Here is a 19,167-nt window from a genome sequence, read left to right as displayed (position 1 = left end):
GGCCCGTGGGTTAAGGGTCTAGACTTAAACATTCGGTCCACTATAAGACGGTATTCCAAATCTAAGCCCACTCACTTAGAAAGTATACCACCAATTGAAACAAAGCACACGGATCGATGACGTGGAAACCCAAAATTTTCATATTCCCGCCAAAAACCTAGACTCAAAATTTTCACCCATTCTCGAAATTTCAATTTTGAGCTCCAGACTCAAACCTCTATAAATACCCCCCTCCTCATTTCCACACTTTTACTCTTCTCTCACAACACACTTCTCTCAATTTCTCTCTCTTCAAAAAAATTTCCTAATCCTAACAAGGTAACAATAACTAACTCTTCAACTCACCGATTTAAACCGTTTCTCACCGATTTGAAACTTTTTTTTTGCAGAAATTCATCATGAAAGCAATCAAATCAACCAAAACTGCTGATAACAAGTAAATTTCTCATTTATTTTTTGTTTTTGGTGTTTTGAATTTGTAGATCTGAGATTTTTTTTGTTTGTTTGAAGGCTTGCTGTGAATAGGAGAGCTTCGAAGAAGGAGAAAGCAGTAAAGGATCCTAATAAGCCTAAGAGACCACCAAGTGCTTTCTTCGTTTTCATGTAATTTCATACTTTTTCTCATCTGTTTTGTTTAGATTTGATTTTTTTTAAGCAAGTTTGATTTGATTTGGTTTTGTTTGTTTGATTTCAGGGAAGAGTTTAGGAAGACGTATAAAGAGAAGTTTCCACTGAACAAATCTGTTGCTGTTGTAAGATCTACAACTTCTCTACACTAATTTTCAAGTTTTGAAACATGAAATAAGTTTGATTCGTGTTTTTTCCTTTTTGTGTTGAAATTTGTAAAGGTTGGTAAAGCTGGTGGTGAGAAATGGAAGTTGTTGTCTGATGTTGTAAGTTATTTCATCTAAAAAAATGTTGTAAGAATTGAGTTGTTGTTAAAATTAGGTTGAAACTGATTATTGTTTACTTTTTTATTGGTATATTTGAAGGAGAAGGGTCCTTATGTGGCAAAAGCAGCGAAAAGGAAGACTGAATATACCAAGATTCTTCAGGCTTATAATGACAAGCTGGTATTATAACTTCTCTGTAAAGTGTTTTTGTTGAATGTGAAGTAAAATTTATTGATGAGTCATACTGTTTTCTGGAAATATATATTGCAATTCTGATGATAGTCAATCTGATCATGTTTTTGAACTGCTGTTACTATTCATGTAATTTTGGAGTAAAATTGATTGAATTATTGTCAAGTGTTAGTGAGATTTGATATTGATTTGTATCTGGTCAAGGGTTTGAGAACTGTCAACTTTTATACTGATTCATGTGTTTTTATTGGGGGGTAATTAGGCAAATGGTGGTGATGAGGAAGATGGATCTGATAAGTCAAAGTCAGAAGTGAATGATGATGAACATGATGAGGAAGCAAGTGGAGAGGTTAGTTTTTTGTCAGACCCTAATAAATCAGTTTGATTTAACTTTGATTGACTGATCTGTTTATTCAATTTTTTTTGTTTTGCAGGAAGGAGATAAAGAATAAAGAGTTAGATATACAACTAAAGTCAGAAAGTTAGATTGGAAAGCTCTGTAGGCTATTATGAAATATTAGATAGGTAGAACTTTACATTTTTCCTCATATAAGGAAAAATGTTATCTTAGGACTCTTTTGTAAGTGCAAGTTGTTGATATGTAGCAACTTAGCTTTATGTTCAGTAATTCAGACAATGTATTTCATGTGGTGTCATGTTGAATATGAAATGATAATGTGATCTTGCTTGTGAATGTTTTTTACTTGTTTGTGTGTGGAATGCTCTTTTTGTTACTTGTTTTAAGGCTTTCTTTCTGATACTCAGTTGGGGTAAGCTGTCAATTATATGGCCTAATGCTCAGTAGCTGTGTTCATTGTTGAGATAAAACCTGGTTTCCAATGTGTTTGTAAGTGTACAATGATTTGTTCTTCTAGATTGATATTGCTCAACTGAGAACATAGTCCTAGGTTGGTAGCTAATGAGTGTATGTTGTCTTTAAGCGTTTTATGAAAGCAGGTCTTAAGTTTTCATACTGGCAGTTAGTGTTCTTTTACCTTGTGCATACTTTGTCTTTTAACATGGTTTGATTATGTATGTGCTTTTGAATGGTTTTGAACCTTGAAGTCATTGTCTCCCTGTTTCTGTTGAATAGTCATTATTAAAACAATTGAGTAGAATGGAAGGTATTGTCAAGTCTCTCTGTTGTAAAGCTTTTGGGACTGACAAAGGTCAATTTGAGCTTAGTCGTAATAGTGTCAGTCATATAGTGTGGGTGTTTAGCTGAGCAGCCTAAGCCTAATGCTGCCTTGTTTTATAGGATTTGTTTTTGATTACATAAATATTTGTTTTCAAGTTACAATTAATAAAAACCACCAGTAGGGCATATTATATAGACTAGGCAATTCTTTTCAATAGGGCTCGAAGATAACACCAACTTCGCGATGTAATAGTGCTTCATCTTTGCCAAACTGAGGAAGCTACTTGGTTCCCTCATCATATCTATAGTCCTGATTGAATATTCCCTAAATATTCTCTGGCATGTAAGTATCTAACGACAATGTTTAGTTACAGAGGTCAGAGGGTACTTCGGTCAAATACGATTCTCAAACAATCACACGTTCTTTAAAAGTGAGTGCACCAAAGAACGGAAATACTTGAAAAATGGCAGCACCTGGAAAATGCATTCTCGTAACAGGTCCTCCAGTAAGTCGACTTCCAAAACTGCAATTTCAATTTAAACACAATTAATTATTGTTTACATTTATTCTTTAATTGCAATTCTGTGTATTTGTTTTAGGGTGTTGGGAAGACAACTTTAGTAATGAGGGTATTAGAAAGCCTCAGAACTTCACACCCTAATTTAAAGGTTCAAGGTTTCTACACTAGTAAGTATTAGAAAATTTTCAATCTTAATTGATATTTAATTAGTGTATATTGTTAGTGATTGTGATTGAGGGTTTGTGATTGTGATTGAGGGTTTGTGATTGTGTATTATAGGTGAGGTTAGACAAGGGGCAGAGAGGGTGGGGTTCGATGTGGTGACATTAGATGGTAGAAGAGCTACACTTGCATCCACAACTAATTTGAGGTACTTATTGTATGTGCCGGTGTTCGCAGTTTTGTTTCTTGAATATTAGTTTTATTATTTCATTTATGTGATTGTGGATAACATATGCTATTTAAGTAGTTATGATGATACAATACATGCCTAAAGTTGTTTCAATTCGAGGATGAGTTCCGACTTCTTTATGTTGATAGAAGGTCTGGACTGATGACGCTTTTGTGATTCACTGCCTTTTTGGTGTTTTGCGAAAATGACTCTACTGCCTAAGTTAGTATGTATACGGACTAGTAATGTGAGATTGAACTAAGCTCACAGTTTTTATCTATATGCTTGTTACCTTGGTATCTTTGTACACAAATTTCTCCAATTAGGCTTTGCAGCTGATGTAAGTGTTTATAATGTCCATAAACATTTTGTTGTTGTGAGATTAACTGTTGCTTTGGTTTTTGTTTGGCACTGTGACTATTGTCTGTTAAAGTACTTCAGAATGTGTCCTAAAGTCGTGTGAATTATGCAACATGTCCTCAAAGTACCATAGGATAAGTAATGGTATCTCTAAGGTTTAGTTTTCACATTGGTTAAGAAGCTGTCCATCATCTAGAGTATACAGTAATGATCTATCACATAGTCACATCGATCCTTTTCAAACACAAACACAAACAAACTTGACGCCATAGGAACTCATGAGTTAAGTATGCTTATGCAGGAGTAGTACCAAGATAGGTAACCACCTCGGTAGTCCCATTGAGAATAAAATGCAATACTGCTTGAGCAGTCCAAAGTCGGGATAGTATCAACTCGACATTATGAGTTGGATTGTTACAAGTGGTATTAGAGCTGAGCAGGGTTCGTTCCTAAGGTGGTAAGGTCTGTGAACCAATTGCAGTTTGGTATTGTATCAGGTATGGATTTTAGAAAAGGAATTCTATTCTGGCTTAAGCTAGAGGACGTGAGCTCAAGTAGTTGTTTGTTTGTTATTTATTTGTTCTTTGTTCTTTGCCCGCTGGGCTCAACTGCTCAAGTGCTTCTTTATAAAAAAAACCCCGTGGTTTCCTCAGTCACGATTATTTCTGAATAAATAGGAAGTTGACGCACTTACGTGGCATTGCTATAAAATATCCATACAACATTCAGCCAATAAATATTCCTTACTCTTAGTACATTTGAGTTTAAATAGTGCATCTATTTCTTTTCCAGCTAAAGTGTTTTTCAATAATGGCAGCCCGGAATCTCTAAAATGGCCCAGTGTCGGGAAATACATGGTTGACATAGCCTCATTCGAATCACTAGTGTTGCCTGAGTTACAGGTTAGTTCATAGATACTGACAGCAATTGGGGAGTGTGGGATATGTTATGGACCTGAATTCATTGCCCTTAGTAATACTCTATTTTTGTGTGGAACTTCCATACCCATTCATCCATCTTGGACCAATCAGTAGACCCTGTTTCTTTGTTAGTATCTAGTTCAAAGTCAGAGTTGCTATAGATTTTGAGTCCTAGCTGTAAAACTTCACCTCTCAAGGAGAGGGTCAAGAAGATTTAGGATATTTGGGTTATGGAACTAATGTTGGTGAGATAAGCACAAATGTCAAATTCAGGATGAATGGGCGGGTAAGTCCGGTTAATTGCATTATCAGGTGTAGGCGTGTAGCTAATCAAGTATTGACCATACTTGCTATCTTAGGTCAAAGAGGACACTGATCTATTCATCATTGATGAAGTTGGTAAAATGGAGCTGTTCAGTTCATCATTCTTCCCTGCAGTTCTAAAAGTGCTAGAATTCAATACACCACTCTTGGCGTCCATACCGGTTCCAAAGTTTGGTCGTGACATACCTGGAGGTACTTTCGTTCTATTCATATTTCTCTTTCCAAGTTTTCGCATTATGTTGCAAGCACATCACATTATTTGTCAATGACATGTTGATACTATTATCTTTTTAAGGCACATCCTTTCTGCCCAATGCAACCCTCGATATAACTTTTCTGCTATTGTATTTCTGAATTCACCAGTTGCAAGGTTGAGGAATCATCCAGGAGCAGCCATATTCACTCTCAGTCCAAGTAACAGGGATGCCATAAAAAAGCAGATATACGATCAGTTGTTAGAGTTGCTACGTAAGCACTAGATATCACCCATCTTTTCAATTTTAATAATATTTCAACCTGTTCGGAATTTGTTCGCATTGTAATTCCTTGCACAAGAAACCCATTTTCATTCAATCAAAGTAATCGTCAAAAGCAGTTCCTTTAACTTGAAAATTCTACAACAACGTTAGTCAATTTCATCTCATTTTATTTATAGACATTTGCAAAATGGCGATAATATAAAACATGGCGATAATTTTTTTTCCCAAATGTAAACAAAGTTCAATAAAGGGCCTGGACCCTCTCCAATTACCGATGTTTCATTTACGGGCCCGTTTCGGAGTACCCAATGGACTATCCTCTTATTCTAGAGATTAATTTTTGCCCCAACTATATCACAATTGGAACTTGGAATGCACTGATAGCCTGATCCGTTCTATAGACTCTGGCTTAAATACGTCCTGGAAACAGATGACACATTTTCCACGACTACGTCTGCACCCTGTATTAACTATTAAGCAAATGAGTTACCAAAAAACAAAACTATTAAACAAATAGATTGCAGCTGGAAAATTATGCTAATAAATTATTGTAGTTGTAGATATTTAGTTGTAACAAATTATTGACAGGCATTAACAAGAAACAGGATACTCTCGATTGCAGTTATCTAAGCTTTGGGACACAAAAGGAAAGGACCAAACGAACTATTTGACGCACATTCCTTGCACTAGAAATGCCTCAAACTTCTTTTTCACTCGTCATTTCTTCATCTCTTCATAATGATTAGAATTAACAGTTAAATGCATCAAATGGACATCCAATACAGGAAGCTATATATGTAACTCTTCAAGGCACAAGCAACACAAAAAGAAAAAATGATAATTGTAACAGGTTGTTGGCGTATGCTTGGACCAGATACTGAGATACACCATCAGGTTTGTAAAAGAGCCTAATGAAGCAAAACAATAAAAGGATATTCCAAGGTTCGAAAGGTTAAATATTCAAGTACAAGCCCACAGGCCAAGCAAAAATACATCAAACTAGCGTCGCTGGAGACCGCCCAAACTCACCCGCATTCTTCGCCTAGTCTGACCAACGTAGCGTGGCTCCGAATGGTTGCCTCTACCAGAAAACCCTCTTCCATTTTCAGAAACAACTTGTCTTACTGGCTGTCTGTTCGCTAGAGGTGGAGATTTTGGAGGATACATAACATTTGACTCGTCAACATCATATGGAAGCGGTTGAAGCCTCTGACCAAAGTAGCGTGACTCTGAACGGTTGCCTCTACTAGAAAACTCTCTTCTATTATCATAATCCACTTGTCTTACTGGATGTCTGTTCATCAAAGGTGGAGATTTTGGAGGATTCATAACATTTGATTCGTCAACATCATATGGAAGCGGTTGAAGCCCGTGCAAATCAGGTTCGGGAACAAACCTGGACATTTGCTTTCAGCCATTTTCCTGAAAGTAATAGAAATCCTGGAGCGGATAACGGCTAGGTTAGAACTTAGTAGACCTATGTAAATGTTGCCAAACCCACTAAGAATAGATAATAGTAAACTACACCCACCTTCTAGTAGGCACTGCTGGCACACAATGCTTTGCTACATCTGCTCCGTTTCTTTTTAAAACCAGCACAGACCTGAAAACAAAAGTCACGAGGAATGCCTATGAGTCTTGAAAGATAAGCACTTCAAATTAGTCATAGTCGATCCTTGCTCTAGGACTTTCTTCTGGGATATGTTCCTTCTACCTACAGAGATCTTCTACAAATACAAAAACAACATGGTGTATCCCACATTTTAAACGACAAATAGGGCAGACATGGCAAAAGATCACAACTTACAGAATCGACTACTCCCATATATTGATAAGACAGTCAAACAGGTAGAACATCAGAGACAAAAGAAAGCATACAGTGTAGTTAAAGTAGATAATACTTACCCCACGGGAAGGGGTATAGCAGCAGAACCACCGAAATCACCAGATCCCAAAGGCTTTTAAGTCGTTCCAAATACTATATTACACTCACTTAAAAAGGATACAGTGCAAAATGGTCGAACAAAATCATGGTGGCCAATATGAGGTGGTATGCAGTCTCCCTCATCGTAAATGTTGACAATGCAACTATCAGGTACACAAGTTGGAGGAACGAAGAATGTGCCATCCAACTAACCTCCTTATGACCACCTTAAAGAAAGGAGGTATAGGATCAACATGTTCATCTCGAAGAATACCTGGTTCTCTGCCATCTTTCAACTGTCACCAAAAACATATGGATGAGAATTTCTACCATATTCACTACTTTTTGCATTAACTGCATTAAATTAACTGTACTTTAATATGTTCATTGTGGTGGTCTTTATAAGATGACATGCAATAGATAAAAACTGAACAATAATAGATGAACCAGCTACTTGTCGTGCATGGATTGTCAATCCATTTTGCTGCATGTACTTGTCCATCATACCCATTATGTTCATGCATTTTGAAAAAAGAAACAAGTCAACAATGTTGTCTAATATCTTAACTTTTGCAGGACATGAACATACCACAGCATAGTTATAGCAGCAACCAAACTGGATGGTCACGCATCCCTTTCCTTTCATCCACTTCTTAGGAGCAGAAAATGTGCGAGCTGCATGTAGAGAACACAGCAGTCAGATGATGGGATAAAAAAATCTTGATCACGATTACATACGCAGAGTAGAACACATGATCTCTGGAAGTTTCTAATTCTATTATTTTTCATTGATATATAAACAAACTGGCAGTTGATCTTTCTTATACTTCAATTTCTTTTGTCATTCATGTTTAGTTTAACTTTCGATAATTGATATCAGTTTTACTTTTCTGCTTCTTTTATCCTAAGTCCCATATCTTTTTTTCCGCATATTCTGTATTACCCTTTTGAGATTTGGTGACGACAGGAATCTGCGATTAGATATATCCTAACTAAATGCCTCAGAAGATACAATATGAGACACATACTATAAAACAGTTATGAAGTTTAAGGCTGGAAACTAACATTCAGCATGGAAAATTAAAAACTGATCAATTGATAAACCATCTTCTACTTTCGTCCCTTCTCTTCAAGTGAATATATAAGATGAACAATCCGGTTCTGTTCAGCAGCACTAAAGTTGAAGCCCGTCAAGAGTATTCACGAGTTTCCCATTAATTCTTTCAAAGCAAGCAAAATCCTTCTTCCTCTTAACACTTGTAAACCGAATGTACTCTCTTTTCTCCCTTGACAATGTCTGAACCCTCCTTTCAGAATTTGCCGAATCATCAAAAAATGCTTGTCCACTTCCTCTCCTTCAACTTCACCATAATCATCCAGCTCATCTTCCTCAATATCACCCCACAACATCCGTGCACTCGGGGACTCAACAAGATTGCTGAAGGGTGTTTTTAACAGAGAAAAAAAACATAAAATAAAAACGATATGGGGACGCGAGGGCTCGATCTCGGGCTACTCGTATACTCGCTCGCAGTGGGGCCTAGGACACTGGAGCGACCAATTTACTAATGCTACGTTCCCGTCAGATTTTGCAAATTATATTATATATATCATTAATAGACTTTTGTTGGTCCTCGGCTATTATTTCAGATCCGTGGTCCGGGCTTGGTCTTGTAAAATTAAAACCCGACTCAGTGTTAGAATATTGAATTTCAGTGTTATTTACCTCTTAATTTATTTATTTAACAGTTAAAAGGCATTGAGGGTGTGTTTGGAAGTTTTCTTTAATTGTTTAAATATAATTCCAAAACTTAAAAATTTGACCAAAATTCGAATATATGGAAATCTCAACCTACCCCTATAGAAACTTACAATTCTTTGATTTTTGGATTGAAAATTCTTAAGAACCCAAACTAGGGCTTAATTTTCCAAAATATTTATAATTCCACCCTAAAATCCGCAGTGGTTGGAAACACACTCGAAGTTCTTTTTGTTTAACATTGAAACCCGAAAAATTTGACCAACCCGACCCGGCCACCCCTAGGTGGGCTTGGATTTTACTAGGGCTTTGCTTTTAACTTTCGGGTTGGACTTCTCCCCAAACATCATTCCACCCTAGGTGGGCCATGTTTGTTCTCTCATCTCACCGCCATGTTTGTTTTTCCATTTTATTGGTCAGTCAAGTGACAAATATGCATATTCCCAAGATTTGTAGGGATTATCTATAGTACAATTGAATGTGGATTAGCTGTGTTTGACTGAGAATTTTGTTGAGAGCATGTGTTTATGGTCTAGGTAGTGAGAAATGCTTCACCTGTTAGAGGGGTTCCACTGTATAATATCTCAGTGGAACCAAATGTAGATGATATTATTGATTAATGAAAATTTGTTTAGAGAAGTGTTTTCTCTTGTTTATCTCCCATATCTTGGTATTCTATTAGTTGAATCAACAAGTCTTGGATGCCTTTCGATTTCCAAGTAAGTTCTTTGTGCATGAATTTCAATTGATTCAAAGGAAGTTCATCGAATTCCAAGTAATGTTATTTTGTGACGTTTAACTGATTCGATAGAAAAACAATAGTTTAATTTGTCCACCACGCCCTGCATCAAGTTGCTAATGCCAAACACAATTGTTAGTTTGCTTGATGTCATTAGCAACATATGACGTATTGCATTTTTTAAATGACGTCATATATAATTTTTCTTACCTGGCGTGTGAATAGATGAGGTGGAAGTCAATGCCAACGTAGAAATCAAAATCCAAAATCCCCCAAATTGAAACCCTAGTTCTCAAATAAAAAATTCCCAATTCCCAAATTAAAACCAAGCCCACAAATTAAAAATCCAAGCCCGTGGGGTAGAGATGGGAATAATCAAATGTAATAGGTTCATAGAAAACATCCATTTGGTTTCTCTAACTTCTTGGGTTGTCTCGATCTCCACCGGTAGAGATGGGAATAATCAAATGTACCCAATTGCATCGGTTTTTAGACCCGGTTCGTTCTCGGTTCCTAAAAGTAAAAGGTGATGAACAACAAAATCTTAGGTTTGGTTTATGGAATTTATTGTGACCATTGATCTTAAAAGATTAAAAGAGGTAGATGGGCTTCCAATGGATCTCTCCAAATGATCTCTCTCCCACTCTCATTATCATCTATTTTCCTTACTCTCTCTCAAACAAATAAAACCTCATTTCTCTAGTTTCTTCTCTTTTTTTTATATTTTCTATGGGTGCCTCTTTTTATGTTTGGGAAAGAACAATTACAAAATGGTTTAGATGGAAACAAGTAAAATGAAGAAAATATATGTGAACTTTAGGAAGACCTTTGTTTTTTCTAATCTAATCTCTTATTCTTTTTTTTTTTGATAAAATCAAGAGTTTAAATCTTTTAGGAAACAATTGATAAAGATTCAAATTTGATCACTCCTTCCTATTTTTGAAGAAGAAAATTTGAAAATACAAAGTAAACCGATAAGGCAATTAAGGCTATTTCTGAAGATACTTTCGGTTTCGAGAATTAAAACCGACCATCTCGGTTCGGCTCGTAATTTGACCATGAACCGGACCGAACCGAAACACCCCTAGTGGATATGTTATTGCCTTTGGTAAAACCCCAAAGCAACGGTGTAGAGCATATTTTCTTAACACATCTAGATGTGATGCAGTAGAGAACAACATGAGTGAATGTTTTAATGGCCAAATCATTAAAGCAAGAAGGAAACCAATCATTCATATGTTGGAGGACATTAGAATTTATTTAATGACCAGGATACAAAAGAAGAACACGGAAATTCAAAGATGGATTGACAAGTTGGCACCAAGAATTAGGAAACTTTTAAAAGAGAACAAATTGGAGAGTAGAAAGTGGACTAGTATTTACTCTGGGGGTAATATGTTTGAAATAAGAAAGCCAAACTATGATGATTCGTATGTTGTTGACACGGGAATGAGGACTTGTTCTTGCAGAAGGTGGGACTTAAATGACATTCCATGTGCTCATGCAATATCAGCCATTTTTTTGTAGAAAAGAGAATCCTAACAGCTATGTGGCATTATGGTATACATCTGATTCGGTGTCCAAGGCTTATGAAGAGTTCATGCTTCCTTTGTGTGGTAAAAGACAAGGGAAAAAAAACACAATACCCTAAGTTATTACCTCCAAAAAAGATAAGAATGCCTGGAAGACCAGCAATGAATAGGAGGAACGAAGGATCCACATGAAGATTTGGACAAGTCAGGAAAACTATCAAGGAGAGGAAAGCAAATGTGATGCTCCAATTGTAAAGAGTATGGGCATAACAAAGCAGGGTGTAAATAACCACCTGTAGAACCAGTAAGTATGTCTATTTTGTTTATTTTATGTATATATAACAATAAATTGTATAATTTAATTTGTGCTCATACAATTTTAGGTCACTGAAGTAGATAATGCAATACCAAGCAATGATGTACCAACCAATGAAGTGTCGAGCAAAGATGTACCAGCCAATGAAGTCTCGAGCAATGATGTACCAACCGGCCAATGTACATGTTCAACAAAGAAAAATTAAAGAAAGGGCACCTATTGGATTTGGAGTGTATACATCCGAAATAACTGGGAAGAATTTGTGAAGGTATCATATAAGTTTTGATATACAAGCGTAAAAGAGTTATTTTGTGAAATATTTAGTTGGATTTAATTTGGAAATTATATTCTTCTTTTGTGCAACTTGTGGGGCAGAAAAGGGGCAAATGGTATGAGTCAGGTATGTATGACCCAAGTATGATGCCAAAAAAGAGGAAACCACCTAAGACAAGCACTGATTTGCAGACATCTACAAATGCTAGCAGCACAGCACCGTTAGACACACAATCATCAAGTGCTTCCAGCCCATCTAAGAATACAAGATCTCAGGTTGCCACAGTTTTGAAAGATGGAGCAACATTAGGAACACAATCATCTAGTGTTGGCAGCCCTTCCAAGAGTACAAGATCACAAACTGCTGTAGGGAAGAATAGTTTGTGTGCCATGGCTAACAAGAAGGGATAAACATATCGTTGGATTTATTTCTTATGATTTGGGGTTTGTTTTGCTTTTTACTTATGTTTTTGGGTATGTTTGCTAGTCTAAGACAATGTATGAATCATGTTTGATTAATGCAAAGTGTGTTCTCAGATACTTTCGATCTTGAATTCAAAATTGTATATTAAAAGAATGCTCGTTTACCTATATGTATGCATTCCTAATGAATGTAAAAGACAAATACAAAGACTGCAAGACTTTTAACTACCTTACGTACGTTGAACCTGTAAACAATGAGACTTGAATCGACCATCATTTTGCACCACATTACTGAACAATATAATGCGTGAACTGAACTGAACAAAGTTATTCACAAATTCAAGGAACATTTCATCCATTCATTGCAAGTATTCGAATACAAATTCCAACAACATTTCATTAATGAAACTCCACTACATCACCATTACAGTCACTTACAATACTCCATTACCACATTTTAAACTAAAACTCCATTACAGTCACTTAAACAAATAAAAGCATATGAAACAAACAAGAATAACAATGACCATTTTCTTCATTTCATTCGCCTTCTTCAGCTCAGAAACTTGGCTCGCCACTCTTTCCTTTTCCGTCTCAATGGCTTTGATCTTTTCATTCTCCTGCTCATCCGCCCAAGTGAAGAATTCACACATTTTCGGATAGTATCTACACCTGATAAATTTGCATTTATTTCAATTCAGGAAGGACTTGCGGCACAGTTTGTTGCACGCTTGTCCTAATTATTTGTAAAACTCGTTATCATTATCAATAAAATTTTCACTTAAAAAAAATAATAACAAACAAAACAAATTTAACAATTAATTAGGACTTATAGCATGTTTTACTTTCAATGTTAACATTGTTTAACTTAGGACAAAATTTAACATTGTTTTACTTTCAATGTTAATCTTTTATAGTTTTCTCCGTTATAAGTCTTAGTAGTCAACACACTCTTGTTTTGTTAATTGAAATAAATGCATAATTTTCTTAATCTTTATTGTTTAAACCTTCTGACAAAAAATAAAATAAAATAAAAATTGCATTTTTTTTTTTGGGTGTGAGTTCCATTTCCCCCTCTTTGTCTTCGTTTCCGTCTTCTGCTTCTCTTTCGATTTTTTCTAATATCAAATTAGTGACAACTTGTAATCCTATGTCTTAATTTCCAGTAATCATTAAATACACATTTTTTCCACTTCATTTATCTTTTCCATGTTCATAGAAATTCGCCTCACTTGTTCCGATCCCTCTTCCTCATTTGACGCTTGCGAATCACATGCCAATGCAACTTTGCCCTCGAAAAGTCATCCTACTATAATAGTTCATGTACATTGTATATTTCCAAAATAAAAAAGATGTCAAAAGTCAAAACTGATGTACACATAATATCGTAAGTCATAATGAAATAGGAATTCAACAAATTATTAATTTTCTATAATGTTATAAATCTATATAATCCTACTATAATGTGGAGAAAACTATAAAAGATTAACATTGAAAGTAAAAAATTACCTAGTTTTTTTTTTTTTTTTTTTTTTTTTTTTTAAGTGTAAATTTTATTGATAATGATAACGAATTTTACAAATAATTAGGATAAACATGTAACAAGCTGCGCCGCAAGTCCTTTTTGAATTTGTTTTTTGTTTTTTGTTGAGGTCTAATGTTTGTTTAAGAATTGAGAGTGAAAGAAATGAGGGAGAGCTTACAGGTTTGTTATGGGTGATTAAAATTATACAAACTGAACTGTTGGGCTTTGGGCCTTTGGCTATTTGTTTTAGTCTCATTAACCCATCAATCAAAGACACATTTGTCTATTTTTAATGGTTTTAGACTCAAAATAAATGATAAATGATCATTTTGTAAGGGCAAAAAGAGAAGTAAAAAAAACGTTGGTTTATTGGAATGTTTTTTTGGGGTTGTGAGTCATTATAGTTTGAAGATTTTTATAGGCAATTAGTTATGTGGTAGTATAACTTTTCTAATCTATATGGAGAATTAGAGTTTTTAAGAGTTGGGATGAATGGCACAAGTCTCTCCATTTTACGTATTGTTTGTGCATTTGCAATCTTATAAGTTATTGAGAAAAGCTAGTTTTTGTTGCTTCTGCTTATTGCTACCTAAGATTGGAATTTCAAGGGTAAACTATTTATGAAGTATATATAGTTTATGCCACGAATCCATACTGACTACTGAGTATTTGAGCAAGTCCTCAACAAACATCAACATAAAAAGGATGGAAATAGAACTAGTAATTAAATTGAAATAGGTGTTACATATTGATCTGAAAGCTCTAGCTCGGGAAGGTACAATTGCTCACTACTAACTATTTTTTTTTTTCCCCGATGAACAAACTGATTATATTAATCAAAAGATGGATTACATACGACAACTTGGAAATAAGAAAAAATAGATGAAAACAATACAAGAGAACCACAACAAGTACTGAAAATCTTGAACGGAACTCCACCTGAACCTAACGCCCAACACCGGCAGCAACTCCACATTGGAAACCCCACCACCACTTTCTCCAATTCAGCTATAACCGTACTCAACCAAAAGCCATGTTGGATCTCCCAAAGCAAAGACTCAAGAGCCTTCAAATCATGCCTAAAAGATCAAATCTATAATCCTAAGAGTTTAAACATGACTATTGAATGTCTTGAACAGGTAAAATAATTTTGATCAGACAAAAACCATACATATCCAAAGAAGACACGACTATTGAATGTCTTGAACAGTTAAAATAATTTTGATCAGACAAAAACCATACATATCCAAAGAAGAGAAAAGAACATTCATACCCAATTATTGTGCATATTTTTTGGAATAAAGACTCCCCAAGAACAAATGGCTTGAGTAGGTAATATCAAACTGTAAATGGAATAAGGAAAAGATAGTCAGAAAAACACAAAAGAAAGTCTGGGAAAGGAATTGTGTAAGAACTTATTCAACTATTACCCACAACAAATATCTCCAAAAAAGACGGAGTTCTTAATCAAATGGCTATACAATATGGAAAGATTGTATTACATATATAATAATCTGGAAGAATACAAACCTAATTAATTAAAAACTATGATTAGGCTAATATGAAAACCCAAAGAATGGATAATCGATTAATTCAATCATATGGTCAACTGGCTCACCAACACAAAAACGTTATCCATTTTAGTAAACATGATTTCATTGTAAAATTTAACCTCCAATCCAATATAACTCATACCAGTGTAGTCAAGGCGCGCGCCTAGGCGCGCTTAAAGCGCAAGGCGCACTTTTAGTGCCTCGCCTTGACCAAGGCGCGAGAGGTAATATATATGCATGCTTTTTTGCTTTTTTATGCTTTTTGTTTTCGCGCTAGGCACAAAGCCTTATCAACTTTTTTAGTTTTTTCGTTTTTACAATTTTTTGCTATCGTGACACATTTACACTCGATCCAATTGTTGTATGATATAAGAAATTGTACAAATTTAGTAAGTTTGATTGTGGAGTACACTTTAAACTTAATTTTGACTAGTTTTTGTTAAGTTGTATGGATTGAGAGAAAATACAAAGATGGATTAAATTTTAAATGAAGTTTTACGGGATTCTAAAATTGAATCAATGTGTTCTATTTTATGAAAAACTCATTTGACTCAATTCTATTGGTTCATTATTTTAGTTTATTGAAGTTGAGCTAAATTGTATTGAGAGATCTGAGTTTTATTTTGCTCTTTACTTATTGCTTAAGATTTTTCTTTTAAATGACTACAATGGTTTTATGTTTACAATCACATAAAATTAATTTTAAAGTTTGGCTAAGCAAATCAGTAATAATTCATGTCATATTTAATATTTATTTTATTTTTTATTTGATATATCTATTTTTCTATTATTACGCGCCTCACTTCGATCAAAGCGCACGCCACTTTGCGCTAATGCCTGAGGGGAGGGTGTTGTTACCTTTAGGTGCTTTTAACTTTTTACTACACCGACTTCATACTATAGAAACTTGAAACTAACACAACAACAAACATAATATGGATGAAAAGAAAACAAATCAACAAACATGGAGAATGATCGGCAGGATGAACCTTCGTTTAACTTCTCAGATTTGAACCAATTTTTGTTGAAGTTTTGAATAATAGTCTCACTGCCAATAAAATGGATATTATGTTTATTTGAATTTTTTTTCTCAGATAATGATAACTTCTCAGATTTGAACCAATCTTTTGTTGAAGTTTTGAATAATAGTCTCACTGCCAATAAAATGGATATTCTGTTTATTTGGATTTCTTTTCTCAGATAATGAAAGCTTCATATTGATCTTCTCTACAAATCAAGACTGGAACAAAAAATCATGAGAAGATGAGAGAAAGGATAATCTAGATCGAATTTTGTGTAGGCCTTTATCGAGAAGAAATGTTGGAACTCTCAAATCATCAGCACGCCATTACTTTCACACCACATTCGGTCACTTGGCTATAAATTGCAGGATAAGAGAAGCAATAGTGGACTCACAAAAGAGAAAAAATCTTTTCTCGAATCCCTATCTAACATGAACCCTCTTCTCCTAACTAACTTGCCCTTAGTCATCACTTGTTAACATCCTAACCACACTTAACAGCCTACGAAAAGTCATTATCCTACCTATTAATATGAACTCGATTATTTGTCCGAGTATAAGTTGCATGGAGTTTACATATAATGTTACAATGTTTAAAAACAAACTAAAAGACGTACAATTACCTTAACTTCCTTGTACAGCTTCTCTTCCTCAACATAAATTTTATCCAATGTAATGCCATATGCACCAGGCTTGAAAGGTTCACCAGGTTCATTAAAGTCTATAGCATCCTTGCTAGAATGGAGGGCTCTTGAAGACCAACTCCAAGAAAATGCACTAAAAACCTTAGAAAACTTGCACCACTTCCCTATAAAACGAACCACAGTCATGAACTTCGCAACGTCAACAACTACATTAAAGAAACAGTGAATGTAGCTACATTGTTGTTTGTTTGGTTTTGTTAACAAATGCTAGTAATGCTAGTAATACTAATCAAGTAACAAATGCTAGTAATACCAATCCCTGACGTCGAAGCTTCAAGAAATACTCATCAATCTATGCATTTATAAAACAGAACATCAAGAAATACCTCTTCCCATTGAAGGTGTGTTCTGAGGGTGAGTGCCAGTGGCATTGCTTGAGCACATATTCAGTATTGTTGATCTGAATTGATCCTGCCCCACCTACCCATCTCAACTGCATGCGTCACAAATCAATATGTAGCAAAGTGAGCATCAACTTTCCAAACACCAGGTTGCATATAGGGGAATTACTGGAAATGCTTCGAGGCTTGATAACATGTGAGTTGTGAGGGTTAATTACTGAAAAATAGTATTCTTAACTTCTTACCATTATATCATGGCCTCTATTCTTTATTGTTTTATTCGCTGGCTTGTAACTTCTTTTTAGTTTTCTTAAGTGCGTCCCAAAGTGACCCTTTCGTGCAACAAATCAATTGGAGACTGCATGCCTCCGCTCTTACATGCTGCCCATTCAGGATGAATCTCTCCCCATTTCTCCGGTCCATTATGACTGCCTTGTACGTAAGTAAATTCCTTTTCATCCTCTGCATCATCAACACAATTTTTTTGATAAAGAGAGTCACCATTTCTATTGATATCCAATAGCAGAATCACATTCCTCCCTGACGCCTAAGCTTTCAAGAAATAATCATCAATCTGTCTAATAATCCCAACAAGGCTTTTCTCCTTCTTACTTGGAATAACTAAAGCCATTATCTATTTTTTTGTCTCGAATTTTGTGTAGGCTTTTCTTGATTTTAGGCCAGGCGAGAAGAGAGAGTTGGGTTTCCTTCCCTTCTCCCTTCGCACTCTCTCTCTGTCTAGAATTTTTTTGTTTGTTCTATCCTCTTGTGAATTGACGATTTTGCCCCTACAATAGAAAGTAAAATGACGATTATGTTCCTGTGACGCACGTGAAAATCCTGTCCATCGACCCCCAGATTTTTCTAATATAGTAAGATGTGCTCACTTCTCAGTATCCATGGGGCGGACTTGATTTGGTAATATTGGGCAAAAGCCGAAACGAGCGTGGACTGTGGAGCCAGTTAAAACCTTTGAAAACCTGGAAGTTCATAATTTTATTCCTTGGGCCTACGCTTATCTCTACATGTTTATAGACCCACAGTAGGAGGGTCCACTTAAAGTATGGAGGCCCACTGCCTCTAGCCTATTTATCTAGGACCCATTTATCTATATGTATGTGGCTATGTGCCTAGGCTTGGCATTTTAGTTTACTCCTTAACAACGCAATGGAGTATGAACTATGGACACACAATGACCTAGATATCTATCGTAATTCATGGTCTATCTTTTCACATCTTGCACGGTCACTCGTTCAATTTGGAACAATCTACTATTCAGCCATCCCAAACTGGTAAACTCTATATAGTTGGTTGAGGTAATTAGTCAAGTTTTTTTTTCAAAATGGTCGTTACTTTCATACTAGAGGACTTGGAGAACACATATGGGCAATCATTCTTTACGCCATTGTATGGTCAATATGGTGTGTTCGAAATGAAATTATTTTCATAAACGAGACATTTGCATCAACAAGGTCATTAACAATCAAGAGAAGTGTTTGGGCATGGCTTTGCATGAAAGAAAATACATTTACAGTGTTTGGGGTTTTCAACTGGCATTTGTAATGTATCTTTTATAGTGGTGTAAATCTGAAATTTATACTATCTTTCATTGACATAGAGAGCCATACCAAATTGTAACACAACGCTATTTTACATTATATATATAATATAACACTTTTTACTAATAAAAAAAGAGGCTGGATTTGGTTAATTTAGACATGTGTCCACATATGTAACCAAACTTACGGTGTTAACTATTGCTCAAAAAGGAGACAAGAATCATCGCAAAAAATAGGAAATATTCTAAAATCTAGAAAACAAAGTGTCCACAATCTCGCC

General features: G+C 35.3%; 2 protein-coding genes across 2 annotated transcripts; both read left to right on the top strand.

The window, feature by feature from the left end:
• The first annotated feature begins 211 nt into the window (after positions 1-211).
• On the top strand, positions 212-1,779 carry LOC147491650 (high mobility group B protein 3-like). The gene is made up of 8 exons (XM_086565378.1): positions 212-318; positions 390-436; positions 511-603; positions 695-752; positions 849-893; positions 993-1,073; positions 1,348-1,434; positions 1,520-1,779. The coding sequence occupies exons 2-8, from the start codon at positions 399-401 to the stop codon at positions 1,535-1,537; spliced, it is 420 nt and encodes a 139-aa protein (XP_086421504.1). The 5' UTR covers positions 212-318; positions 390-398; the 3' UTR covers positions 1,538-1,779.
• Positions 1,780-2,393: 614 nt separating this feature from the next.
• Positions 2,394-5,345, top strand: LOC147491649 (uncharacterized). The gene is made up of 6 exons (XM_086568554.1): positions 2,394-2,729; positions 2,824-2,911; positions 3,024-3,114; positions 4,313-4,397; positions 4,775-4,931; positions 5,103-5,345. Exons 1-6 carry the CDS (start codon positions 2,688-2,690, stop codon positions 5,216-5,218), a joined length of 579 nt encoding a protein of 192 aa, XP_086424680.1. The 5' UTR covers positions 2,394-2,687; the 3' UTR covers positions 5,219-5,345.
• The last annotated feature ends 13,822 nt before the right edge of the window (positions 5,346-19,167 follow it).

Source organism: Coptis chinensis, chromosome 6, assembly GCF_015680905.1.
Source record: "Coptis chinensis isolate HL-2020 chromosome 6, ASM1568090v1, whole genome shotgun sequence".
In the NCBI taxonomy this organism is placed as follows: Eukaryota; Viridiplantae; Streptophyta; class Magnoliopsida; order Ranunculales; family Ranunculaceae; genus Coptis; species Coptis chinensis.
The sequence above is the reverse complement of the archived record's forward strand: the minus strand, read 5'-3'. Positions and strand labels throughout refer to the sequence as shown.